This window comes from Zonotrichia leucophrys, chromosome 26 (assembly GCF_028769735.1).
Source record: "Zonotrichia leucophrys gambelii isolate GWCS_2022_RI chromosome 26, RI_Zleu_2.0, whole genome shotgun sequence".
NCBI lineage: Eukaryota > Metazoa > Chordata > Aves > Passeriformes > Passerellidae > Zonotrichia > Zonotrichia leucophrys.
In genome coordinates this window covers 4662707-4690702 of record NC_088195.1, presented here as the reverse complement: position 1 = coordinate 4690702, position 27996 = coordinate 4662707, and the positions used below count along the sequence as shown (strand labels likewise).

Here is a 27996-nt window from a genome sequence, read left to right as displayed (position 1 = left end):
CTTCTCGGGGCGTTGTGCGAGCGCTCTCGCAGAGCAGCCGAGGCTTTGAAACTTTCACTGCACATCTGTGCATCCCTGCCTGCGCTCGGCAGCGAGCCAAGCGCTGAATTCCTGCGAGCCCGTGCAGCTCCCACACGTCCACAAGCGCTAGGACCCAGAGGGAGCCGGCTCGCCGTGAATCAGAGCGGAGCCCCGAGCGCTGGATGAGGCTGCCACGGCAGCGGCGATGTGAATGGCTCACAGGGGCCGGGGACAGCGGTGTCACAGCAGCCTGGACAGCCTGGACAGCCTCGGGGAGCCTCGGGCAGCGCTGCGGCTCCCAGGTGAGCGAGCGGGGCGGGAGCGGCACCGGAGCGCGGCCAGAGCCTCCTCCGGAGCCATGGGATGCGCTGGGATAAACTGGGATAAGGTGGGATAAGGTGGGATGGGATGTCTGTGCAGCACGGAGCGCTCGCTGCTTGCTGTGGTTCGGTGGAAACGAAAATCGCATCTGCTCAAGGCAGGTTCGGCCGCACGCACATCTGGAAGGTGTTGGTGGGGCAGCTGTGGATAAGCTTAGGGCTTGAAAAGCGTCTTTAGGCAGAGCAGCTTAATCTCAGGGAAATGCAAGTGGTCTTACTCTTTTTATCCAGGTATATGGGAACTTAGTTTTATTTGCATTCTGCAGCAGTTGCACCTATATGAAAATTCTTTGCTGGCTTTGTTCTGAATATTGAGGCTTTCTTATTTCCTTTTTTCCCCCGCCCTTTGATAATTCTAGTCTAGATAAAAACTCCTTTCTTTCTTGACTAATATAAATAAATAGGAATTCTGCTAAATCCAAGCGTGACTGACCCAAGGCAGGATCCTTTTAGCTGCAGACAGAGCAGTGCTTCAGCAGAGACCGAGTATCCTCTGGGATGTCCACTTGGGAAAGCTCACGACCTCCCTGCTGCCTGTGTGTAGTGACAGGATGGAGCTGACAATGTTTATTGATTTATAGCTGGTGATAACACTGTTTGAGCTGAGACACTGCTCACAGATAAAAACAGGGACCCCAGGCAGGGAGACAGAAGGAATTTGTGTGCTGAGAACAAAAAGTGTTTGTGCTTCGGTTCTTTCTTCAATTTAAATTCTCCTTATAAAGTGCAAGAAGTTTTTCTAAAACACCAAAAGTGAGCGTGCTTGTCAGGCTGGTTTTCCAAGTTGTCACAACTTGGAAGTTGCATTGTGGCTGTTAGACAGATAATTTATGGATGTTTTCATGCATTAGAGTATCACTATAAAGTTTATGGGGCAGTTTTTTTGCTAAGCCAAACTAAAATGTGACAATTATCTGCAATAAGACAGAGAGGGAGCTGATTTGTCTGTACATTCCTGCTCGTGGCACTTCTGAGCTGGTTCAGATATTGTGGAAAAGAAGCTTTTAAAATCCCCCTGCCAACTGCCATTTCAGGCAGTTTTGTCTGAAATTCAGAGGGTTACAACATTTTCTGCACTTCCCCAAGAGATTACAGGGATGGAAAGAAGGGATTTGACCGATGAATCAAATATACTGGAGAGTTCTCAAGTATGATAAGAAAGACTCTAAAGGCCTTAGAATGTATTAATAATCGTAGATATGAATCATTTTAAAACAAATCTCAGCGAGGTCTGGAGAGGAGCCCCCTGACACATGTGTGCAGAACCAGTGATTTCACAGCTTGATCAATCCCAGCCACTCACCCCGGAGGGATCTGGCCCTCCCAACAAGGTGGTAAAGAAAGTTACTGTGGCTCTTGTGGCTCTATTTCCTCATCCTCGTAGCTCAGCAGTGCCCCTTTTCCCCACCAAAGTCTGAAATTATATTTTTAGATGTCTTCACTTAAGCTCAGTGGAGAGCTACAATGAACACAAGCATAATTTTAACCCACATGCTAAATAAACAATTACTTCATGGGGTAACTGAGCAGCCTATGAAATAACCACAAGATATTGATTTAAAAATTAGTTTAGTGAAAGTCCTAAAATACATATTCAGATTACCATTTTCAAATAAAGACATCTTTATTTAATGGGATGTCTAGAAAAAGGGTCAAATAGAACACATTAAAAACTAGATTGTTTCAATCAATAGAATAAAGCCCATAAATTATTTCCCTACTGCTCCTTGACTTTGGCTATATAAGTGTTTCTTTAAGTTCAGATTCTATTAATTGGTTTTCTGTTTCCTTAAAAAATGCTTTTAGGGCTAACAGAATATTGAATATGTACTAATTAGTATTATTGACTTAAATTAAAGGCACTTGGAAAAAATACTGGTAATTTTAAGAAGTTAAGAGAAATGTTTGATTTTTTTCCATCATTTTGTTTTTACAAACAAACTGCTGATAAAGAAAAAAAAAGATAAAGGGTTATTAAAACCCATGGTTTCATTCCAAAAGATTCAGTGCTGTAACAGCAACAGTGAGCGCTGGATTGGTGGGGTTGGAAATGTTTGTCAATCCCGAATGTGGGGCCAATAAAAGCCAGGGAAACTCAACCCCTTCCAGCCCAGCTACAGCAACGCTGACCTCTGCCGGCAGCTGCTCAGGCAAAGGATTTGTTACACCCAAATATTTATTAAATCTCATTCTATTCCCTGAGAAAGGGACAACACTGAATTCAAATCGTGGAAAGAAAGAAAGAAAGAAAGAAACTTGTCCCAAAGCAATGGAGATGGAGAAAGGGCTGGGGCACCAGGAGGGGCTGAGGGAGCTGGGAAGGGGCTCAGCCTGGAGCAAAGGAGGCTCAGGGGGGCCCTTGTGGCTCTGCACAGCTCCTGACAGGAGGGGACAGCCAGGGGGGATCAGGATCTGCTCCAGGGAACAGGGACAGGACAATAAGAATTGGCCCCAAGTTGTGCCAGAGGAGGGTCAGGTTGGTTATTATGGAAAATTTCTGCCCTGAAAGGGTTGCCAGATTTGGGACTGAGGGCAGTGCTGGAGTCACCAAACACCCAAAGTGTTCAGAAATGCCCAGGTGTGGCACTTGGGACATGGCTCAGTGGTGCTCTGTGGATTCAATCTTCTTAGAGGTCTTTTCCAACCTGAATGATTCCATGCTCCTGTGGGAGGAAAAGGCCATACACCAACGCTCCTACAACTGCATTCCTGCCCTGGCCAGAAGGAAATGCTCCCTGTGCTGGGTCTGAGCTGGGCAGGGTCACAGAGGCCAAAGCATTTGGGAACATTTCTCCAGCCAAAGGTCAGGGACAGATGTCCTGTGGGATGTGTTGTGGCTTTTTCTCTCCCCAAAATGCCCTTTGTGCAGCCCCACAGAATTCATTAAATATTTTTGTGGGTGTGTGGGGATGTGAATTTATTCACAAAAATTATGTGGTCAAGCAAAGCAAGATCATTTCTGCTGTTGCCAAGAGATCACAGTATCAATCACTGTGAGTTATGTGCACTCTTGTCTGCCCAGGGCCACCAATACTGAAGGAATTTGGGGGAAGAAGATCTCAGACCCTCAATATAAACCCATCCCAACCCCAAATCCTGGGCACTGCTGGTAGTTCTGGTCACTGGTTACAATGATAAAAGGATAAAGTAAAACAAGAAAAGGTGCAGGATGATGAAAGTCTGGAACATTTTCTGTATTTAGAGAAACTACAGAGATTATGATTTCTAAGTCTGGAGAAGAGATGGCTGAGCAGGGGTGTGAGGGAGATATTTATAGTCACAGTTGTCCTTAAGATGTAGAGAGGAAATGGCTGTTGTCAAAAATCGAGGAGCAGGAAATAAAACTGGCAGGTGGGAAAGTCGAGGCAAACAAAACAAGGTGCTCCTCCCTCTGGGCATAAGGAGCTCTGGAATTCCTCCCCATGGATATGGCAGCTCACAGGGCTCAGGGAGCACTCAGGCACACTGAGAGCAAAGCTGCTGCCTGTGGCTCCATCAGTCTGTGCTTCCAGAACCATCTCTGGGTGGGAGAGCAGCCCAAGGATTTGCTCCCCACGTGTCCCCCACTCCCCAGGGATTGCAGGAGGCAGAATTCCTGACCTGCTGCTCTAGTTCCTTCTCCTTGGTGCTTCAGCTGTCAAATACTCCACCTACCCCACCCCAAAAAGGGTGACTGTGTAATATTTGCTGTGGGTTGCCAGTTCATTGGTGAAAGAATGGCAAAAGGTGAAATAGCATCCCTCATTTTGGTGTTTGCTCAAGGATTAGGTGTAGGCCAGTGTTCATGGATGTTACCTCTATAGAAAGACATCACTGATGAGATTCACAGTGATTTTCTCTCTCTGAGACAGTGGAGAAGGGCCTGTGAACCCTGGGGCATCTTGTGAAATTCACTGAAATGGGAAAATACCATTTTATCTTGTCTCAATGTGGCCTTCATATGGAGCTGGCATCTTATTTGAAAATTTTTGCTGAACTCAGTAAAAATTCTAATAGCTTCCACTAAAAATATTATGCACAAATAAATCTCAAGGAAAAAGCAGCAGGGCAATGCCTCATTAATTACACTGACAATAACCTTTCACTCTGAGAACTGCATCACCCTGAGAAATGCAGCAGAGAATGGCAATGCCAGCAGAGAATCCTGGGTGCCAAGAACCTGAGTGCATTGGCAGAGAGCTGGGGAGTCACCAAGGACATCCAGAGCTGGCTCCAGCAGCCCAGAGTCAGAACAGCTCCTGGGAGAGACACTGAGATCACACCAGGGCTGAACAGCAGGGGAAAATCTGCAAAGTGCTGCTCAGTCCTTGGAGCCTGCACACAGCTGGAAGTTGCCAAGTGCAAGGAGAAATCAGGCCCTGAACACACACCAAGGAGGCTCTGCCATAATGTCTAAATTCAAGCTGCACCAGGTAGTTTGAAATAACATTTGATGGCTTTTCTGCCATCCTTTGAGCTGCCCCAGGCCAGTGCTGACTGAATGAAACACCTCTGACTTTTCCTTATCCTGGAGGCAGCTTCTATCACCTTTCTCCTTTATTCCCCCAGGCTCCTGCATTTCCAACAATGCTTTGAGATTTTATGGCACAGTGCTTGACACCACCAGGTGACCCAAATCAGGATGCAGCAGTCACACACTGTCTGTTGCTGGGATGGGTTTTATCACATAAAATTCCAGGATGGTTTGGGTGAGAAGGGAATTCATCCCATCCCACCCTCTGCCATGGCAGGGACACCTTCACTGTCCCAGGTTGTTCCAAGCCCTGTCCAGCCTGGCCTTGGGCACTGCCAGGGATCCAGGGGCAGCCCCAGCTGCTCTGGGCACCTGTGCCAGGGCCTGGCACCCTCCCAGGGAGGAATTTGTCCCCAGCATCCATCTAAGCCTGCCCTCTCTCAGTGTAAAGCCATTCCTCCTTGTCCTCTCTCGTGGACACAATTTCCACATTTCACAGTGGCATTTCCTGGTGGAAACTGAGAGTTGGTGACAATGCACCAAGGGAGATGGTGACAGTGCACCAAGGGAGATGGTGACAATGCACCAAGGGAGATGGTGACAGTGCACCAAGGGAGATGGTGAGGAAACTGAGAGGTGGTGACAATGGACCAAGGGAGATGGTGACAATGCACCAAGGGAGGTGGTGACAATGCACCAAGGGAGATGGTTACAGTGCACCAAGGGAGTTGGTGACAGTGCACCAAGGGAGGTGGTGGCAGTGCACCAAGAGAGAAGGTGACAGTGCACCAAGAGAGATGGTGACAATGCACCAAGGGAAGTGGTGACAGTGCACCAAGAGAGATGGTGACAAAGCACCAAGGGAGATGGTGACAATGCACCAAGAGAGGTGGTGACAATGCACCAATGAAGAAGGTGACAAAGCACCAAGGGAGAAGGTGACAATGCACCAAGGGAGATGGTGACAATGCACCAAGGTAAAACCTCCCTGGCCTGGACTTCCCAACCAAACCCTGACACAATCCCCCTCAGTGTGACAGAAACCAAACCTGCAGATAAAACCACTTGGGATAGTTCAAGGCTTCTTTAATTCAGTTTTCTAAAACTGAGCATCAGCACAGACCATAAACTGGTTCCAAAAAGTCTTTCTCTCATTTATCTTCCTGGCTCCAAAATCCAATTTCCTGTCCCCATGGGGTCCATAACAATGTGCCAATAAAAGTTCAGATTCTGCTCCTGTTGACTTGCTAGGAATCAAAATCCTAACTGGGGTTCAAGCACAAAAGACAGACAGAAAACAACCAGAAAGTAAAACCAGTTCTTTGATTTTTTTTTTTTTTTGGGCCTTGGTTGACGTATTATTGACAAAATCACAGAATCATGGAGTCATTAAGGTTGGGAAAGACCTCCAGGGTCAGCAGGTCCAACCTTTGACAAACACCACGATGCCCACTAAACCATAATGACCATTTATATTATGCAAACATGAAGCTCTTCCAAGAATAAAATCAAAGGAATGAATTAAATGAATGACTAATGGATAAAATGAATCTGGTTTGGAACTCAGGGCTGGTCATTTCTTTTGATCTGCCATATTTGTGAAAAATGTTGCTGCCTTAAAGAAGATGCAGTGAAAATTGCCTTCATTAACTTCTTAACAGCCTAGGAAATTTATAAAAATTACACAGATTCTGACAGTTCTGACCTCCAATGATTAAATTAGTGTAAATAGAGCTGGGAAGCAGATTATGTGTTTGATAATTTTCTATTTGCCAAGTATGGCTTTGCAAGGTGAAAAACTACTATTTTGATTTTCCCAGTTCTTAATCACTTTGTATTTCCTCTGTTGTATAAGTAGAAAGGTGATTTTTTGTTGGTCTGGTTCACTGCTTCACTTTGGCTGTTTTATTTTGTTCCTGACACAACCATATGTGATCCAGGCTCTTTTTTAAAAAAAAAGAGTTCTTCAGGAATTTTTGTGATGGGGATTTGCCAGGCACCTCATTGCTACGTAATCCTTTGATTATGATACATTTAAGAGCTCTGGCTCACAGAATATATGTTTTTCTATTTTGAAACATAGCTTTGCCAGGCATCTCACTGCTACGTAATATTTTGATTATGATACATTCAAGAGCTCTGGCTCACAGAATATATGTTTTTCTATTTTGAAATATAGCTTTTATTCTTTTTTCTTTGACGACTTTCTGTGCTGGATGAGTCAGGTATGAGAAAAGACCTGTGCTTGTTCACAAAGAGCTTTGCCCTGTGGTGGATGACACAGCCTGCATTTTCCCAGTGCATCATTTCCTGCCCATTATTCCATGATCCTTTTGGGACATTCTATGTCCCAGCACCAGACCTGCCAGGGGTTTGGGGTGGGTGCATTCCCACAGCCATACAATCTGTTTATGTGAATTATTGAGATTTTGCTCACCTTGCTCTTAAAATCTTCTGTCTGCCCCTGCCAGAGACATCAAGCCTTTCACCTGGTCATTGTCTTGTACTAAGAGGACATTGAAGGGTTCTCTCTGAAAAGGAATAAGTTGATTACTCTTGTTTCTGCTCAGTACAAGCAATTTTCTCCATTTCCCTCAGCAAAACTGAAGGAAATCAGTAAGTGATCACAGTATTTGCATTTCTTACCTGGGAGGAGAAATTACATGAAGTGTGTCAAGAGAAACAAATCAGCACAGAACAAGCCACCGAAGTGAGGTGCGGGTTTATTTTTCCTGTCAAAAATCTTTTCCATCCCTTCCCTCATTACTGAGGAGCAACCTGGACCAGAGGAAGGTGTCCCTGTCTGTGGCAGGGGTGGAATGGGAAGAGCTTTGAGGTCCCTTCCAGCCCAAACCATCCTGGAATTCCATGATTGGTGTTATCAGTGCTCTGAACATTCAACATCCACGTTTCTGTTCTGCCTGGATCCAAACACTCCCTGCCCAGTCCCTCCTGCCAAACCTTCCTCTCATCATTTTCTCAGGCACAGGCTGCAAAGAGGAGAGTGCAAGGGGTCACTGCTCAGCCTCACATTCCAGGACACTTTATCTATGCCAAAAGTGTGAGTTTCTGGTTTTGGCAAAGCCTCCAGAATCCAAAGCATCAGAGGGAGTTTGATCCATGAGCTCTGCCTGGGTGCACGTTCCTGGTGCAGGGCAGGGCTGTTCTAGAGACCATTTCTTTTTTCTGTGTGTTCTGAGAGAGAAAAGTGTGTGGCCCTTTCCTTCTCATTCCTTCCCTTCTCTTTGAAAGCAAAGAAATTAGAAAACAATTTAACGACCTGCAGAATTTCTCCCCTTTGTTCAGGATTTCAAATTTTAAAAAGAATTCGAGTAATTTGAATTCAGCCTTCAGCACTTGCTTGTGCCATCACTTGAAAGTCAAAGGAAATGCTTTCTGTGAAAATAACACATCTCCAGTGCCACAGGAAAACTGATGTGAAGCTTAAAGTTTAGATTTAAAGTTCATCTCTCTCCCTTTGAATTCGCAAAAGCTCATTTCCAAGTGACATGTATTTAAACTCTGGCATTGTGCACAGAAATAAAATACACACCTAATCAGCAAAACTCCCCTCTGGTTTTCATTTTAAGCAGGCAAAAAATGATCTTGTGAGGCTTAGACCTTGATTATTGCTTTGAACCTAATACTAATGCAAAGGAACCCCAGAGAAAAGTTGAAAGATGCAAAATTCAGTCACAATAGGCTTATTTAAAAAGATGGGTCATTTAGAAATCTGCTAGACATATGTTATTTTAAAAAATTGAATAAAAAGCCAATTTTTTTGTGTTAGACAATGTAAAATTTTCATGTATTCATCATCTGAGGAAAATTGTAGCAAAAATAGGCAAATACCAAAGGAAAATTTATTCCTATTGCCACAATTATGTCAATAATCTGTGGAGTCCCACTTTTCAACAGCATTTGATATTTTCATACTACAAATCACATCTGGCTACAAATGTCATCTTCTGTCTTCTCCTACTCCATCCTTATCCATATTTTCTTCCTTCCAGTTCACAATAAAACTGCTTTTTTGTAACCACAATGATTCTTCCTGACAACTGATTCACCACACAAAAGCATTAACAAATAACACTGTAATACATACAAGGTGCACAGCAAATATCCAGACAAGGAAAATACTTGGTTACATATGGGGTGAAGTGTTATAATGACAGCTAATTTCAAAGCTATCAGGTTATTTGTACTAATTGATATTGGCACAACCCCCATGGAAATTCAGATTTGGGAATTTTCTGGATGTGTTTTGTGGAGTTACAGAAGGTGTGAAGCCTGTGGCACCTGTGTTCATGTCCTGCTGCACAAGAGTGATGATTTTTAAGTGAAATCCAAACCAGAATTACGATTATGTGGGGAAAAAGATCATGGAATTTATTACAGAATCTTTAAGGTTGGAAAAGACCTCCAAGATCATCAAGCCCAACCTTTGCTTGAACACCACCACACCCATTAAATCATTCTGCAGCCCCTGTTGTGACCAATGCCCCACAACAAAGGCCAAACCCACACTCCAGGGCTGGGGGGTCCCAGCAGGAACTTTCCAGAGCATCCCAGAAACTGAAGGAGTGTTGGGGAAGATGAGACAGGAAAGCCTTATAAATATGATTGTCTGGCAAAAGATTTTGAGAATATGGAAACTATAAGGGAGACTGAAATGAAAGCAAGCTTTGAGATCCCTCAGTTACTGAACAACTGGAAAACAATGGTGTGGCCAGCTGAAGGTGATCCCCTTTTGATGGAACAACACCCTCTGCTTGCAGACAGGCCCAAGGGTCAGAGCAGACCCTACAGCTTGGCAGAAGGGGCCCAAAGAGGAGTTTTTAGGGTTTAAAATGTAACACAGTGTGGTAATGTAATGATTCTTATAGGCTGTATGGAAATGCTGTAGGATTTGTATCTTGTACTAGATTGGTTAGTGAGAATTAGAATATTCAGCACAGAAGAAGATTTATGGTATTGTAATGGGAACCTCGCTCACCCCCTCATCCTCTCTGCCCCTCTCTTCTCTCAGTCCTGCTCCAGCTGTGGCTGGCAGCTCCAGCAGGGCCCTGCACCCAGGCCCTTTGCAATAAACCACAATTCCCAGCCCTGGCTGCAGAGATCTCTCATCTCCATCCATCCCCACCATCCTACCCCCATTGCTCCTACAAAGGAGCCCTTCAGAAGTTCTGGACTCAGCATTCCCAGATTCCTTGTGAAACCCAAACACTGGCTAGGACAGAAAGGTTGAAAGGTTTAGGTGGGATATTGGGAAGGAATTGGAATGGATTTCCCAGAGCAGCTGTGGCTGCCCCTGGATCCCTGGCAGTGCCCAAGGCCAGGACAGGGCTTGGAGCCCCCCGGGACAGTGGGAGCTGTCAGAGTTGGAGCTGGATGAGCTTTAAGATCCTTCCAACCACAGCATTCCAGGATTCCACATTGATTCTTTCAAATGCTGGGTCTCACCTGAGGTGCTGCCACCTGCTCTGCACACCCAGCCAGGTGAGGAGATGTCCCATCCAGCTGCAGGGTTGGCAGCCAGATGTTGGTGCTGTGACTGCAGCCCTGCCATCACTGCTGACTCAAGGCTGTTTCACCCCGTGTGCTGCTGCCCTGGGTCACAGGAGGACTGTGGCTCGTTAACTGTGACATCAAATTCAGCTGTTAATTGTGCTTGGAATTTCTGATATTACAATGGGATGGGATAGCTACACATGACAAATATCAAATATTCATCAAGGCAAGCAGCTGATAAAATTGTGCAACCATGTGCGTGCAGGGAAAATGATTCATTTACAGATGTGCTGCTGATTTTTCATCACTGCACACAACCTGGGGCACATCAGGAACCAGACAAATGTTTAAACTCCACCGTTATTTTCCACCAGACAAACTCTTGTAACAAGTCTGACATTTCAGCTCCTCTTTGAAACAGTTTCTGCTGGATGTAAGAAACAAAACCCATAGAAATATCCTTCTGGGATTAATTCTCTAAACATAATGACTAAAGAGCCTACTTGCTTTGCTCTAAAATACTGCAATTTTTAGTGCTAGTACTAATAGCTGCACGAAGTTGGTATTTTTTATCTTTCTAAAACCTTCTAAAAAGTTGTTTTAACTCCTGGAGGCTGCAAATTTTCTGTCTCAGAGACAAGGCAGCACTGCAGCATCATTCAGAAGGAAGAAAGGTGAGAGGGCAAATGTTTTCTTCCAGTCTGTTAATCTGTACATTGCACTGTAAGCCTAGGGAATGGAAATAAAAGGGAGTACTGGTGAAAATCTTCACATTATTGCAAAGAACAGGTTTTCAGGAAGCAATTAACTGTCTGCCTGGGAATATCCCTGCTTTTTATTTGATGTCAAACTCATGGGTGGTATTTTGAAACATTTGATTGAGCTCAGTCAATTAGCCTTGATTATGGTTTGGCTTTTCCCTCAGAATAGGCTGATCCATAGGGAATGCCACTCATACCAGCAGTGAGGCAGAGCAGGATGACTCAGCTGATTAATCAGCTTTCTTTTCTCCTATTAAGAAGCAAGACTTTGGCTTCCCCAGCTGCTGGAGTGATCACTATCGAGCTCGTGTTGTAACTCCCACAGCTTTGCTCACCCCTGACTCACATTCTGGGAGAAGGAAAAGTCACCTGCACCCCTGACTGTTGGAGTCCTGGAGGAAAAAAACCAAAAACCAGCACCTGACCTGTCAGAGAATCATGGAATTACAGATCCCACCCTGGTCTGAGCTGGAAGGGACCTTCAAGCTCATCTCACTCCATGCCATGGGCAGGGCACTTTTCACTGCACCAGGCTGCTCCAAGCCCTCCCACACCTCGGGGACTGAGGGACACACAGAGAAATGCTGCACCCAGGGATTCCTGTTCACATAAACTCCTTGTTTGCAGGAGAAATGTTCCCATTCCTGTTGCTTTCTGATTGAGATTTGTCCCTAATTTGGAATCCACCAAGTTTATGGGTTCTGACAATTCCTTCCAGACAAGCAGGTACTGAATCCTCACCTATATTTTGCCAAGTAAATCTAATAACTTTCTTAGAAACAGAGCACAGAACTTGCAGATGAGCAATTGTTTCCAATCTAAAAATCAGACTAATTTATTAAATAAGTTAATGGAAGAAAAAAAGCAAAGGCTACTTGTAAAAATCTTAAGTAAACACAGAGCATTTTTCTCTTTCTTTAATAGGTAAATGGCACAAAACACAGCCAGGGTACAGTCACAGTGTGTAATCATAGTCATGAAATGCCTACAATGTAAATGGACTTAATGACAAAATTAAACAAATCTCAATTAAAGGCACAATGATTCCAGACAGGCAAAACCCATCACTCTCCCAGCTTCCCACTAAGTAGATCTCCAAGCATGGAAAGGTTGCCAGCTATGGGGAACAGTTTAGAAAGTTAATGACAGTACAAATGGGATTGACTGGAGACTGTAATCCTGGCTCTGTAAGCATTGCCAGAGGCCTGACATGAAGGAACAAGTACTATTTCAGGCAGGCTGCAAAGCCAAGGCAAAGATTAACATCTGTCAGAATCAGCTACAGATGAGATTCTTATTGATCCTTGAATGTCACAGGAATTTAGAAGGGCTCAAAGGAACTTTAAAGAGAATAATCAAGTATCTGTGGGTTTGGTTTGTAAACCTGAAGCACCTTTCCCAGATTTCAGCTATTTTTTTTCACACAACTGTGTGTGAAGTAGCTCAGTGCTACAAGGCAGAAGAGCAATTTCTTCCAACTTAGTCAGTGTCAAGCTTAGTCTTGCAGGAAAAGCAGTGGCAGGGAGCAGTTCTGGTGCTGTTACCAACCTCCAAGACAGCTTTTTGTGTTTGGACTGTGTTGCTGTGGATTTTGTTTCTGCCTCATCCGTATCTATCCCTACTAACAAGATTAAGGCTTTGCTCACATTCTTCTAATTAAAATGCTGTAATTCTGAGAAGAGATTCCACGTCTTCTTTTAGCAGGGTAATCAGTACATCTGTGAGTTCAAGTTGCTATTTTTTAACATCAAAGCATGCACAAAGACAGCTCTCCTCCGTGCAGGCCATGACTTTTTATCCACACTGGTTTGAATAACAGGCTCCATTTTGTACTGGGATCAACATCACCTCCTCCAAGGGAAGGCTGGGAGAGCTGGGAATGCTCAGCCTAGAAAAGAGAAACTTCCAGAGAGACCTGAGAGCCCCTTCAGAGCCTAGAGGGGCTCTGGGAGAGACTTTGGACAGCCTGGAGTGCCAGGACAAGGGGAATGCTGCCCATTACCAGGGGACAGGGATGGATGGGATATTGGGAATTAGGAATTGTTCCCTGTGAGGGTGGGCAGGCCCTGGCACAGGTGCCCAGAGCAGCTGTGGCTGCCCCTGGATCCCTGGCAGTGCCCAGGGCAGGTTGGACAGGGTTTGGAGCAGCCTGGGATGGTGGAAGGTGCCCCTGCCCACCAAAGGCTCCCAACATCTTGTCCTGTCAGGAGCACACATATGTGAATTTTTCTGCAGCATTTTTTCCTTGTTAAACTGAAGAAGCATGATCTGAATGGAGTCCAGGGAAGGGAATGGAGCTGGGGAAGGGTCTGCAGCACCAGGAGGGGCTGAGGGAGCTGGAAAAGGGGCTCAGCCTGGAGAAAAGGAGGCTCAGGGGGGACCCTGTGGCTCTGCACAGCTCCTGACAGGAGGGGACAGCTGGAGTTTGGGTTCTGCTTCCAGGAACAGGGACAGGAGGAGAGGAAACAGCCTCAGGCTGGGCCAGGGGAAGGTTGGATATTAGTGAAAATTTCTTCACTGAAGGCATTGCCACTGGTGACCAGAGTGGAATGCCTGGAAATGTTCAAAAACCATGTAGATGTGGTGCTTGGAGACATGGTTTAGTGGTGGACATGACAGTGCTGTGTTAATGATCTTAAAGGCTTTTCCCAGCCTTAATAATGTTGTGAACTTCAAGCTGTATTTCACTTACCCGGTGCAGCACTGACATTTTATTAACAAAACTTTTTGTTCTTAGCTTCTCCTTGCTATATCAAAGTACCACTGACAGCTTTCAGAAGCCCCTCCTGCCCTCACTCCTTCCCCCTGTTTTCTCTAAGGTTGTGACACAGCACTTAGAGACAGTTTTGTTTAATCAGCTTCTGCAAGATTGTTTTAGTGAATGTAGGCTGAGGAAACCCATTACAGCAGTTTAGTCCTCCCAGTCCAAGAGCTCCCACATTAAATCCACTGATTGTTCTCACTGTGGAAATGGGGGAAAAAAGGTTCATATCTAATATAATAAAAGGTAGCAAGGAAAATAATATGTTGGTAGACATATAATGGTAGACATAATCTTCTAATCCTGGCTCACTTTTATAGGAATTCCCTAATTTCCAAGTCCACATAACAGGGAAGTCAGAGAGCCCCTCAGAAAGATGAAGGATGAGTGGTTCAAAGATGTCCAATGCTAGCAGTGATAGCATTGTGTTGCAATTCAGGGATTCAGAGCTGTTCAGACTCAGAGCAGGGCCAAAGAGAGTTCTAGAAAATGTGACAGAAGCACTCAAGGGCATGATTTAAAGGAAAAAGAGGCATCTTTCCCATTATCATTTGTACTGAAGCAAAAATGCTTTCAACCACCAGATGATGCCAGAAAATGTAAAGACCCTTCAAATCCTCCTCACACAAGTGTTGCCAAACACAGATTTATAAGAGCTGCTGAGACTGCCAGGTCAGTCCAACTCCCTGTTTCCTGTTCTTAAGCAAAGGTTGCTGAACTTCATTTAAACTTCTTTGCTCTCTGTTCTGTGCTTGAAGGATTCCCACAGCACAGGACAGGATCTGCTCTTTCCCTTACAGACACTCTTCTGTTGAGCTGTCCTTTTGCACAGAGGGTCTGTGTGGCCAGGAGAGCTGAATAAATGTTCAAAGACATTTATTCCAGACACAGCTGCAGGCTCCCATTCACTTCTCTGTGTGTTACACCCTTCAAGCTTTGTGTGAGGTGAGGATATTCCAGAGCTGTCAGGCTCTAAGAGGTTCAAGATCCACACAAACAAACCCCTTCCCACACTGAAATGTCACCTTAAATTTCATTTCACCTTAAATGGCTGAGCAGGGAATAAAAACCTCCTATCTTAAAACATCCACAGCAGCTGCCTCCCCTCAGACTCTGACATAATACAAAGATGGAAAACTCCTAAACTCCTACTCCCCACTGCTGGCTGGGTCTGTGCCCAGCAGCCCACAAGGTCCCGCTGAAATATGAAATATGGCCCCAGTTCAAACTGTCTCTGCTCCCTGGGAGCATGAGCAGATTTGTTGTGCAGCAGCTGCCTGACACACTCAGGATGCTGAGAGTGCTGAAGTTTGGGCTGTGCTCCTCTGGCCTCAGGTTTGGTGCTGGGGTGGCAGCTGAAGGAGAGCTGGGATTCTCAGAGCACAGGAATGAAGTAACACCTAAATCAATCTCTGTGCTAGCTCAGTGCAAGGAAACACCACTGGGATTAGCTTCTCTGAATACGTATTTCGTTGCTAATGTACAGAATCCATCACATTTTGTTACCACCCCTCTTTAGAGCTGTCTGGCATTGCGAGTTCATGCAGCAATGAGTTCAAACAATCCCACAGCAAGGAGTAAATACCTTCCACAGCAGATGAAAGCCAAGGTGCTGAAGAGCTCCCAGGTGTGCTGCAGACAGGACTGTGTGGGGCAGCAGCTCTGAGGCAGCTGCGCTCAATGTGTGACAGGAGAAGGCAGGAGCCCTGCAGATAAAGAGTCAGAGAGCACGTGGAGCAGCGCTTGGAGCTGGAGAGGAAACAAAACAGAGGATGTCAACACATAGGCATGACCCGGGGCAGGAGTGAGAGAGCCAGGGATGAGATTTTAATGATGGCTGTCTCACTCTCCTGCTGCTTTTTAATCCATCCACTCCATAAGGAAAGGTGCAGAAAAGGGGTTTGGTAAAGAGAGAAGGAGCTGGTACTCGCATGGATTACAAACACTGGCAAAGCCAATCTTGTTTTTCTACCACTTGAGGCATGCAGACACTAAAATACAATGAACAAATAAGGACAATAAGGCAAATAAAAGCATGGGAAGAAATAGGATCAGTTTCCCAAACATCCTGAACACTTGTGCTTTGCAGTGGCTTACTCTGCTGCCAAGTAATCAAGATGATCTCCCAGGCTGGGCTCAGATAAACACACAGGGGAAAATGTAGGTATGGAGCGTTTTGGATGGTGTCACACACTTGCACAGAAAGCAGGCTTTAATCCTCAGCAAGTGCTGAGTACAGACATATAAAATATGAAAGCCCAGGGGTAAAAATTCCAGCAGCAGCACAGTTTACAAAGCAGCTCTGTCCCTTGATGGAAAATGAAGCAGCACTGTTGTCTGGAGAGCAGGAGCTGCAAGGTGAAACCTCCTTTGCTGTTTCCTTCCTCTGATGGTGCTCAGATGAGCCCTGGCATTAGGAGGAATATCTGAAATGTCTAAGCAATTGTAAAAACCTCATGTTTTTTTTGGTAAACGACCCTAGATGAGAGGAGACTCCTATTTCTCCTGCAAGAACTACTTGTGCTTGCAGAGAACATTACAAGATGACACTGCAATCTGATAACTCAGTGTTTCTGTGGTTGACTTTGTTTTATTTGGTGATGTTTCCAGAGTTTTGTGGAAATCTCTACCCTGTTTCTTAGGAGGTTTTTACCCTCTCATTTCAAAACTACACCACATCTAAGAGGTTCCTGCTGTGCAGGGAAAGAAAACCCTTTTTTCCACCTCTTTGGTAACTAAATTTTTAAGCCACCAGCAAGTAGCAAAAAAACTTCAAAGCTGAAAGTTTTTCTTGCACCCAACTAAAGCATTTGCTTAGTTTAATTTAACACTAAGACTGTTACTTAATATATTTTTAATGCTATAGTGGATTACTACATCACTATTTATTTACATCTGCTCAGTTTAAAACCCACTGTGTTTCACACCTCTGTAGTGGAGTGCTTAGGAATTTTTAAAAAAATTGTTTTGAACTCAATTTCAAATGGGAAAGGCAGGTGGAGTACAAGGGTTTGGGCATTACCACATCTTTACAATCTGCAGAAAAAACTCAGGCTTTGAAATGAGCAGACAGACAAATATCTGCCCAAATCTTGGAGGTCACCTCGTGTACAGCAGGGCACAAAGTTTATGTTCAGCTGTCCAGAAAATATGGAAATATACTTCTCAAATGTGCAGGATATGTCAAAGAACACAGAAATCAAACAGCTAATGAGCAACAGCTGAATAATTCAGGTTTTTTTGTACACACAATTCACCTTGGGGTATGCTGGCTTAAGGAAAAATATTAACATTTTTCTATAGTTCAAAGTATTATGCCTGTACCTTGAGAGTTATAATAAGAAGGGCATAGAATGACTGTGACTGCTCTGGGGTCAATACCTATTTCCAGCTGCAATAAAAATAAGGAATTTGTATTTCTAAAGGTGTCATTTTAGGGGTTTTTGTCATGATTTTCCTATTGTAATGTAAAGTAAATCATAAGAGAGGGAATTCAATCCCTAAAGAAGGCAATTGAATTCTGTAATTCTGTAGGTCTCATGAAAGTAAAATAGATTTAAAAATGGGAAAGAATATCCTAGAAATTAAAAAAATCAACAAAAGGAAGGTGGGCAGTGGAGAAGAGGAACATTGCTACTGCTTGGCAGGAATCCTGTGTTATTCTTTGGGTTCTTCACATGCTACACAAGTAAATTCTACTGACCATAAGTGAGTGGGGAGGATCATTTTATTAAGTGTTTGTAAAACCACTCGACATTTCTGGATGGAAAAATCCTACACAAGCAAAGCAATATTCCATTCCAGTATTGATGTTTCTTCCCTATCTCAGCACTCTGAGTGAACACAAGAGCACCTCCATGTCATAAGATTTAATTTTGTAGATTTTTGTCTATATCTTTAAGGGGTTTTTTAATGGAAAAAAATCCAGCCCATCAGTTTGAATTGCTGCAGCTATTATCAGGTGCAGCCAGGCCCTCAGTTCAGCAGAACAGAGATTTTAAAGTTCTCTCAGCTCTACCCTTTGCTGCATCCTTCTGTAGTCTGACTTGCCAAGCACAGACACCCCTCAGCTTCCCTTTGGAACTTCTCAGAATTCCTGCCCTATTAAAATATCATTGAGTCATTGAAAATAGTTATAAACACACTGGAAGATTTGTAGAAGATAAAATTCCTTTTGGATGTAAATAATTAATAGAATGGGAACGTCTGAAAAGTCACGGCCATAATTTATGGCAGCTCCTTGTCCTTACATAATGTTCTTTTCCAAATTCATGATCCAGAGAAACTCTGAAGATGATGGAGGCTACCTTTGGGAATGTGATCATGATATCCCAGCTCATTTTTGTTTTCTACCTCATTTTTGGAGGCACTACATTGATGCCTTACACTCCAACACATGCAGTTGCTAAAATCCCCGTGTTCAAGTTTGTTAATGCAGTTGTAGAAAAGTGAAAAAGGAGAATATAAATGAAAATTATGGGCCTGAATAAAAATGAAATGCTAGCATTGCTGCTGGGATTCAGCTGGTTCTTATTAATCAGGGTTTGGAAAAGAATCAGGATTTATATTCCCTTCTGAATAGCTGGAATAAGATCACTAGTTGGAAAGGTTTACTGGCCCTAAAGATATTGTATTTTTCTGCCTTAACTACTCTTGGCTGTAAGAGGGGATGTAACATCACAGTCTGACTGCCCTTATACTTTCTGTTCCCAGCTGAATTCCAGTTTGATTTTGGTCGTGTTGTGAAGTCTGAAATTCCAGTTCTTTCATTCCTGGTAATTTTGTATTGGAAACCTCGGGGCCAAATATAGCAAGCCAACTATTCCCAAATTAAAATCCATTTGGGAAGGGTGTAGAGGGGAGAAGGGCAGGCCATGCTCCAGCCCCAGGAAGGGCTTTGGAGTCAGTGTTTTAAGCAGCAGGAGGGAACGAGTCCTGCTGTGTTTGGACAGGGATTGTAGGGAGCAGCAATCCCATCCTGGCTGCAGCTGGCTAGGATGGAGGCATCCAACTTTACATGGATGGATTTATCCCATTTATCCTGCAGTAGTTTTCCTGTCAGTTAGTGCCTGAGATCTTTAGTCACTCCTTGGTGCCTATGAATTAGGATATATGAAACCCTGGAGTCCTATAAAAATATATATATCCAGCTCCAGGGCGATATGGAAAGTTCCAAAGCAATCATCACATGCCAATCATTGATTTTAGGATTTGCTTTCTGGATAATAATATAGGGATGATATACAACCCTGGTATGCTTCTATAACTTACTCCTAGCCAAGATCTTTATTTCTAGCTCATTTAATTTACCAGCTTTATGCCATTGAGGTTATTGACTTCAGGAGAATCAGATGCACATGCTCCTCCAAAAGCTGTTTTCTGTCATTTATTTTCAGCTTGTCACTTGTTTTGTAAGTGATGTGTTTCCCTTCACTTTACTTAAAGAGATTTTTATCTTGACAGAGACAATTTCTTTATCTTTTGTTTAACAACTGTCAGTTTGGTTTTGTTATCTGCAGCAGGATAAAGCTTTGTGCTCTGTCAGGGTGGCTCAGTGCATGTTTAACACTCACCAACAACCAATCTGTCACAGCAAGGGCTGCATCCTGTCACAAGCCTTTGCTGGTATGGCCACCCTGACCTAAGATCATGGGGTTTTTCCCAAAGGAATCACATTTTACATGACTGTTGATGCCTCTGAATTCCCATGAGCAAGTTCTACAGGCCACAGTATCGTGATGCCAAACACAAATTTAAGAAGCAAAACAAGTAATTATATTCTTAGAAGTTTGGATTCTGTTTTACCAGGCAGGAATTTTAAAGTGAGGCTTCTAAAGGTGAGCTGTGCCTGTCCTGTGTCACCAGAGCTGTCACCTCCTGTCAGGAACCTCCAGCTGTGGCTCCAGCTGGATCTCTCCCAGCAGATGGCCTCACTCAGCACCAGATGCTCTGAGGGAATGGGGTGTCAATGAAGGTGATGGGAAAGACACTTTTCATCTCTTTGGACTTCTCTACAGAGACACCAGCAGGTGAAATACTGATGGACTGGCTCAGGATGAAAGAAGGGACGAAATTAGGACCTTGCAAATAAGCCACTTCCATTACTTATACCCCAATAAATATAGAATAAACATTAAGAAGTGTTGGATTTGGTGCATCCCCACCCTACAGAATCACAGCATGGTTTGGGTTGGAAGGGACCTCAAGGATGATCTGACTGCACCCCCTGCCACGGGCAGGAATATTGGGAATATTCCACTATCCCAGGCTGTTCCAAGCCTGTCCAGCCTGGCCTTGAGCACCTCCAGGGATGGGTTGAGACTCACGGAGCAATTTCCCCTTGAGCACCCCAAATTCCCAGAGGCTCAGTGGGCTGTGAACCAGCCCTGTTATCACCTTTGCCTGGGCCTGGGCTGAGTCAGAGCTCTGGAGGCAGATGCTGGGTGCACATCCTGATGACGAGGAGGATCACGGTGACATGATGATGCTCCCTGCTGCAGGGCAGAATTTTTCTCAGTCTACTGCTCTCCCTAGAAATCCTCAAAGGAACATTTCAGTGCTGGAGGCATTTGGAAAAAAGAAAAAAAAAAAAAAAAAAGGAAGTGTATGAGACACAGGTAGCTTCCAGCTGGCTCTCCAGCAGTCATAAACCTCTTATTTACAGGCTGAGTCACTGCAGATATAATGGAGGAATGAAATGTTGGGTCCATTAGAGATTCCCATTTTCTTGCTCATCAGCTAAGATCAAGGCAAAGCTGTGCCTCTGACACTGCTCTTAGTCATAATGGCTTCAGGATTCCCTTCAAGGCCTCCCAGGGCTCAGAAATCTTTTCCTTGAGTTGCTACTGCTAAATTTTAATTCATATAACTTATATACTGGTGGAAATGTTTCCATGAGGGATGTGCCAGAGGCAGCTTCTCTTTACCAGCAACTTCAGCAGCAGCTGCCTCCCTCATTTCTCTCTCACTACCAGAAGACATGAGAGAAAATTAATTCACTACTTGTTGCTTATTTTGGTGACCTCCACGATCCCACTTGCTGCACTGACAGCCAAGCAGCTCTGTTTATTTTTTACACATCCCTAAAATATGCCAACAACTTCAAGAACGACAGAAAACAACATTCCAAATTGTATAATGCCTCAGATTACAACATTCTATGCTTATGTTTATTGACTGTGTTTATTTTTATTTAGAAAATAATTTACTTGCTGTGCTTGACTGAGACAAATAAGCATTAATTTATCTTTTCTCAGTGTAGGAGCTGCTTTAATGGCATCTGGTCAAGTGCAGTGAGAAGGCTGCAGTGACTGCTGTTCTCATTGGAAGCAATTAATTTAGTAAATATATTAAATTTTCAATCCTAATAACTCTCCAGGCAACATTCTCTGTTTGTCCATTTTCCCTCAGATTCTGTGGGTAACTTTAACAAAAGGGGAATTCCCTAAACATATTTTGTTTGGCACTTTTTGCACGTAGAGATCCTGCAAGCAAAGAGATTGTCAAGACACAGAACCATTTGCTTTTTGATGTGATCCATTTCCCCAATCTCCAGAATTATGGAATCCTGGAATGATTGGGAGTGGAAGGGACCTTAAATCTCACCCAGTTTCATCCCTGCCATGGCAGGGACACCTTCCCCTGTCCCAGGGTGTTCCAAGCCCCATCCAGCCTGGCCTGGAACATTTCCAGGGATCCAGGGGCAGCCACAGCTGCTCTGGGCACTCCGTGCCAAAACCAGTCTGGGACTCTTTAATTCTACTCTGCATGTGCTGAGACTAAAAAAATAAGACTGAAGTGAGTTTTTTTACCCACAGGTCTGTCATCCTGTGTACAGGTACATCCTGAAGAAAGACTCACTTCACTAGGATATTTTATGAATGTCTGGGAGTGGTAGAACAGAGGAATAGTCTATGGATGCTGAATAACACTGCATCATTTACTGGATTCCACCACAGCCAGGAATCCGGGAAAAAGACAGTAAAAGAACTTTTAAAAAAAAGTCCTGCTGAAAATAAATGCTTTTGTGGTTAAAAACCAGCCAGTTGGAACTGAAACAGTGTTTTCTTAGGGTGGCAGAACAGTTGGAAAAGTTGTTGGATTATTTTTGGCAGTGGCCAGCACATTATAGCTCTATCATTACTGGTACTCGACTCTCCAGAGTTCACTGAAAGGGTTATTACTTCACTTGTACATTCCTGCAAAAACACAGCACGCTCCATCTGTAGCATGAACCTCTGGATTCTGGAACTCTGTGTGACCTTTCTGACACACTGATAGGGGTGGAAGCAGCTCAGCTCCAAACCCTGCAACACCAGGGGCAGCCTGAGCCACAGCCCCAAGCAAGGCAGGGTGCCCAAACCACCGTGCACGTACCAGGGTGACTGCTGTGCCCTGCTCTGATGGAAACAGCCTGGGAAGGTTTCAGCTGCAGGTTTAAACATCAAGGAACTTGTACCTGGCTGTTGTAAGAGCCAAACCCAGTGGCTGCCTTTGCTGGCAGCCAGTGCTCCCACTGACAGACTGTGCAGGTGGAAAGTGAGTCCAATTCATATTTTTGCATTAGCAGCTTGTTCTCCTTAGCAAATGCACTTCAGCCTGATGCAGCAGGATTTTTGCAGTGTAGGAGTGCCTTATCCAACCCCTATTTACCTTATACAACCCCTACTTCCCTTATGAAATGGAGCAGATAAGCTATTGAATAATAAGATTAATAAAATACTATTTCTATCCCTTTCAGTGGCGTGAATTTACAACCAGAAAATGTGTTTTGCTGAGAAGGTGTCAGTGTGCTGGATTTAATTGGTGAAGAAAATAATGGTTTTCCTTTAGCTGGGGTCTGTATGACCATTCCAAATGTAGTGATTAAGACTGGAGTCATTGCTGCCCTTACAGCAGCAACACAGCAAACACCTAAATATTTGCTTTCATGTGCTTGTGAGTTTTGTATCTTCAATTCTTCTCAAATATCAGCCACAATTAGATAATGGTCTGCCAATAAATGGCAATCTGTGATTCTCCTGAATTGAATTGTAACCAGATTTGCTTCCCAGAGTAGATGTTGGGGCTGTGAGCCCTGCTTTGTGCCTGGCTGCTGTGCAGTGCCACCAGATATTGCTGCCCCTGGAAGGTGTCTGAGAGGAGTGGGAAGCAGTGGATCAATAACCATAATCTAGTAAAGGTGCTGAGTAAAGGCAGCCCTGTCTCACAAATGTGCTGCTCTGCAAAGTCTGGAACTGCTTTGGACAAGTGGAACAAGTTTCCCTTGATGCTGTGACAGGGAAAAGGCACAGCTCAGAAAGCCAGGGGGCTTTGTCCTTGTGCCCCTGCTGCCATGGGGGGATGGCACTGAGAACTCTGATTTGTGGCTGATTACTGACACAAACCCTTCTGCCCTAGTGACCCACAGCACACACAGCTGGCAGGAGCAGCAGGGCCCCATGGCAAGGAGCAGCCCAGCCCGGCTCAGCTCTGGATGAAATAAGGACCTTGCTGGGGGAGCAGTTCTTCGTGCAGTGCACTCACAGGTAAGCCACACTCACTGCCCCAGCAGCCTGGAGCCACCCATGGGCCAGGGTAACGGGCCCAGCACAGAAATGAGGTCAGCACAGTGGTGTAATTTTGGCATCACAATGCCTGTGATAACCTTTGTGTTGTCATCTTATTGCAAAGCTCCCACACCTTCTCAGTGATTTCTCATGGGTAGCTCCTCGCAGCACTGACTCCTTCTTCACAACACAACCCACAAAGTCCAACTCTTTTGTAGCACCCATCTTCTTACTGGACACAGCTGTGGCTTGTTAAGGGCAGGCCTGTTCCTAGTCTTTGGTGATTAGTACAGCTGCAACTCCTCAGGTGTGAGATTACCTTCTGCACTATCTTTATTTTCTTACATTCTATCCCTCCACACCTTTGTGCCCAGGGTTCCCATCTCACACCCATGGACCCCCAGCACTGGAACTGGCAGCTGCACATCCCCTGAAGGTTCAGGTGGCTGCATGAGGCATCCACTGGGAGCATCTCCAGAAAGCACCATCAGAGGCTCTAATAATTAATCATGGGACAAAGTTTGGCGAGAGAATCATAGAATCCCAAAATGGTTTGGGTTGGAAGGGACCTTAAAGTTCATTCTGTTCCAACCCCCTGCCATGGGCAGGGACACCCCAAACTCCCAAAAATAGCCTGTAAAACACCTCTGTGTGCCAGCAAAAGAGTTCACAACTCTCACAGCTCAAGGCACACCTATTCTTTAATGTTAACTTCTCTTGCCTGGGCTGTCATCAAGTAGAGTTCACTTTTTTAATGTGTCACTTTCTATTCTCCACTAACTCACTAATTGATAAAAAAAATTCCATTTTGAGTCCTCAGAAAAGTTACCATGTATCCTAAACATGTTCTGTCTGTGTTTGGGCCACACTCCACAGAATGATTTAGCACGAGAAGAGGAAATACAAGGCAATTAAAGAAAAAAGGCAGGCAAGGTCCTTCTGCTTTTGTGCTAATGGCCTTAAGTCAAAAATTTCAGCACAGGCAACACAAAAACCCAGGGAAGGGAGGTAAATGTAGCTGCATTTTAAAGCAGCAAATCTTGCATAGCACAAAACCAGAACCAGCTCTTTGCTGACATTGCAGCATCTCTTTTCCTATAGAAGGAAATAATAAAAAAGGGCTTTATACATAAACACAATACACTGAGGCTGCTATTGGCATGGCTAAATTGTGCCTGGATTTTATTCTGCAAACCATTTCCATTAACATTTCTGTCGGGAAAGCTGACTCTTGAGAGATGTAATGAACCATCTGACTTCAGTTTGGTTGTGGAACAAGGGGTTACTCTCTGGAGGGTGCACAGCCAAGCTCTGAGCTACACCCAGCTCTGTTTCCTTATACAGAGGATGACGAGTGCTCCAGCACGAGCAGCACGTGGGAAAGCAGCAACCCTCAGCCTTGCTTTAAACAAATTAAAGTGCCTTTGGAACAGTGAGGATTTGCTCTGTGACAAACATTTGACTCTCCTCGTCATCATTTTGTCCCCAGTGCCTCCAGCCCAGCAGTTGCACAGACAAGTGCTCACAGAAACGCTTTTGGCCTTTCTCTTCCTTCCTCCCCTCCAGGGCTCAGCTTCTCCTCCCTCCTCAGTCACAGCCTCACTTGGTGTCTCCTGCTGGTCCCCTGAATGTTTGCTCAGCCCTGCACAAACCTTGCTGTTTATGTCATTTCAGCTCCTGTCTGAGATAAGACACACCAGATCCTGTGGGACATCTTAGGGTTGTTCTGCATTTTCCACAGGATTATGCTCTGGCAGAGCACCCTGCTCGAGTCCTTTAGTGCTGCTTGGGATTCTAATCTGACAAAGCTCCACAGAGGGGGGGAACTGCAACCATAATTGACCCACACCCAGCAAAAACACAGAGAAATTCTGGGAAATCACAGTGGAACTGCAGAGCCTGATTCCTCTGGTACAAAACCCTGTTTGTCCAGTGGCTTTGGGGCTCCCTGCCTGCTGGCCAGCCACGGCAGAGCTCGGGGCCAGCTGAGACATGTCAGGAAAACAAGGCAAAGAGACGGGGAGGAGCCTCACTTGGGCTTTTCTGTTTATACCCTGTCTCTGCTTATTAAGTCTTTACAGAGGAAATACAATGTCTGCCCTTCACTGCAATTCCAGAGCATTTCTGAATGTCTCTCATTCCCAACATGTGGCTGAATTAGTCAGCACATGGTAGTTGCCCAACGAGGTATTGCTGCTGCTGCTCTTCCTGCATGAAATGGGTCTTAGCAAAGCTTTAGACATTTGGCTTGCATTTTTCCACACCCAAACAGATGTGCCTGTCCTCTGGATTGAAGGAGGACCAGCACTGGCACTGTATCTGTATCTGCAGGGACTTTTGGGGAGTTCTTGCTCATGGCATTCTGAAAATAAACAGGTGTTTCCCTGTCCAGAATTTCCAGTACTTTGGCCACAATGGCTGTAGCTGTGCTGTGTCTAAGCAGATGTAGTTTGGTGTCCACAGTGCTCCCATATTTGCCCTTGAATATGGAAAAATCCCATCTGCCCTTGTGACAGAGATACCTGAGCTCTTCAAGGAAGGAGCCTGGGCTTTATCTGCCCTAACTCAGTGATGTGGTGTGTCCTGAAAGGGCAGCTGGAGAGCTGGCAGCTGCTGGAGGCTGCTGAGCCAGTCTGCAGCAGGGCCTGGCCACATGGCAGGTGAGTGTGGCTGCTGAGGTGTGATAATGGCACGAGGTACGGGCTTGGTGGCCCCCACCATAGCCCCAAGGACACCTCTGCAGACAAATTTAGGGAATGGACAGCTGTTCTAGCCAAGGGACTGCTTCTGCTTTCACTCCTGTGCAGCCAAGAGACGAGCCCTGGCCAAAAAGGTTGCTGCAAAACTCACTAGAGATCTGACTCCTGGGAACATGCTGTCACCATATGGTCTCCACATTAATAACACCAAACAAGTGCTTCATAAACAGTGCTCTAACGACAAATACCAGAGGAATTAATAATAATCTAGCTATTATTTTCTAATGTTCTCGCTTTATTAAGAACACTGATGCTGTCTGAACGAGCTCTTCCGGAAGAACAACATCTGGCACTCACATGAATACCTGATGAAATCCGTATGATCCCGGGTATCTGATAAATTTATGGCCAGAACAGCAGCAGTTTGTGCCCTCCTGCCTCTCAGTAACAGTGCCCTTCTGTCTCATTCTAGGTCAGAATGTAATGCTCATGCTGTTCTACACTCTGACTGCAGTAATAGTCTCTTTCTGTGTCATTCTAGGTTAGAATGTAATGCTCATGCTGTTGTAGACTCTGCAGTAACAGTGCCCTTCTCTCTTGTTCTAGGTCAGAATGTAACACTCATTATGTTCTACACTCTGCAGTAACAGTGCCTTTATCTCTCATTCTAGGTCATAATATAATGCCCATGCTGTTCTACACCCTGCAGTAACAGTGCCCTTCTCTCCTGTTCTAGGTTAGAATGCAACACCCACGATGTTCTACACTCTGACTGCAGTAACAGTGCCCTTCTCTCTTGTTCTAGGTTATAATATAATGCCCATGCTGTTCTATGCTCTGACTGCAGTAACAGTGCCTTTATCTCTCATTCTAGGTGATAATATAATGCCTGTGCTGTTCTAGACTCTGCAGTAACAGTGCCCTTCTCTTTTGTTCTAGGTTAGAATGTAACACCCATGCTCTTCTGACTGCAGTAACAGTGCCTTTCTGTCTCGTTCTAGGTCAGAACGTAATGCCCATGCTGTTCTACACTCTGACTGTAGCTTTTTTGATCGGCACACAGGCAGCTCCCAAGTCAGAGGACAATGCCCCACTGGAGTTTCCTGCAGAACATTCCCTGCTCAGCACCCGGAGCGACCGACACCGCATTGCCCAGGAGGCTCCGCAGACATCCCACGGCCACACCGCGTGGAGCCTCGGCAGCAGAGAAGCCCTAAACATCACCGTGGACCCCAAAATCTTTCGGAAGCGGCGTTTCCGCTCTCCCCGGGTGCTGTTCAGCACGGAGCCCCCGCCGCTGGCCGGGCAGGGCCGGAATTTGGGATTTCTCAGCGGCGCGGGGGCTCTCAACAGGACTGCCAGGAGCAGGAGGAGCACGCACCCCGTGCTGCACCGCGGGGAGTTCTCGGTGTGCGACAGCGTCAGCATGTGGGTCGGGGACAAAACCACGGCCACCGACATCAAGGGCAAGGAGGTGACGGTGCTGGGCGAGGTCAACATCAACAACAACGTCTTTAAGCAGTATTTTTTCGAGACCAAGTGCAGGGACCCCAAGCCGGTGTCGGGCGGGTGCCGCGGCATCGACGCCAAGCACTGGAACTCGTACTGCACCACCACCCACACCTTCGTCAAGGCCCTGACCATGGAGGGCAAGCAGGCGGCCTGGAGGTTCATCCGCATCGACACCGCCTGCGTCTGCGTGCTCAGCAGGAAGGCGGCCAGGCCCTGAGCCCGCGCCCTCCGACCCCCCTACCTCAGCCTGTAAATTATTTTAAGTTATAAAGGACTGCATGGTATATTTATAGTTTATACAGTACAGAAAGAACCTCATTATTTATTAAACTCTTTTGGAAACCTTT

The 27996-nt window shown here is 45.1% G+C and overlaps 1 protein-coding gene across 2 annotated transcripts; it reads left to right on the top strand.

The window, feature by feature from the left end:
- NGF (nerve growth factor) lies at nt 1-27996 on the top strand. Of its 2 annotated transcripts, none has more exons than XM_064733054.1 (3): nt 1-323; nt 23290-23417; nt 27139-27996. In XM_064733054.1, exon 3 carries the CDS (start codon nt 27150-27152, stop codon nt 27864-27866), a length of 717 nt encoding a protein of 238 aa, XP_064589124.1. In that variant the 5' UTR covers nt 1-323; nt 23290-23417; nt 27139-27149; the 3' UTR covers nt 27867-27996. The 2 variants fall into 2 exon arrangements, with proteins under 2 accessions (XP_064589124.1, XP_064589125.1); XM_064733055.1 differs by having other exon boundaries at nt 27144-27953.

Coding starts and splice junctions, on each gene's coding strand:
- NGF (XM_064733054.1), top strand. CDS start 27,150: ATGCCCATGCTGTTCTACACTCTGACTGTAGCTTTTTTGATCGGCACA.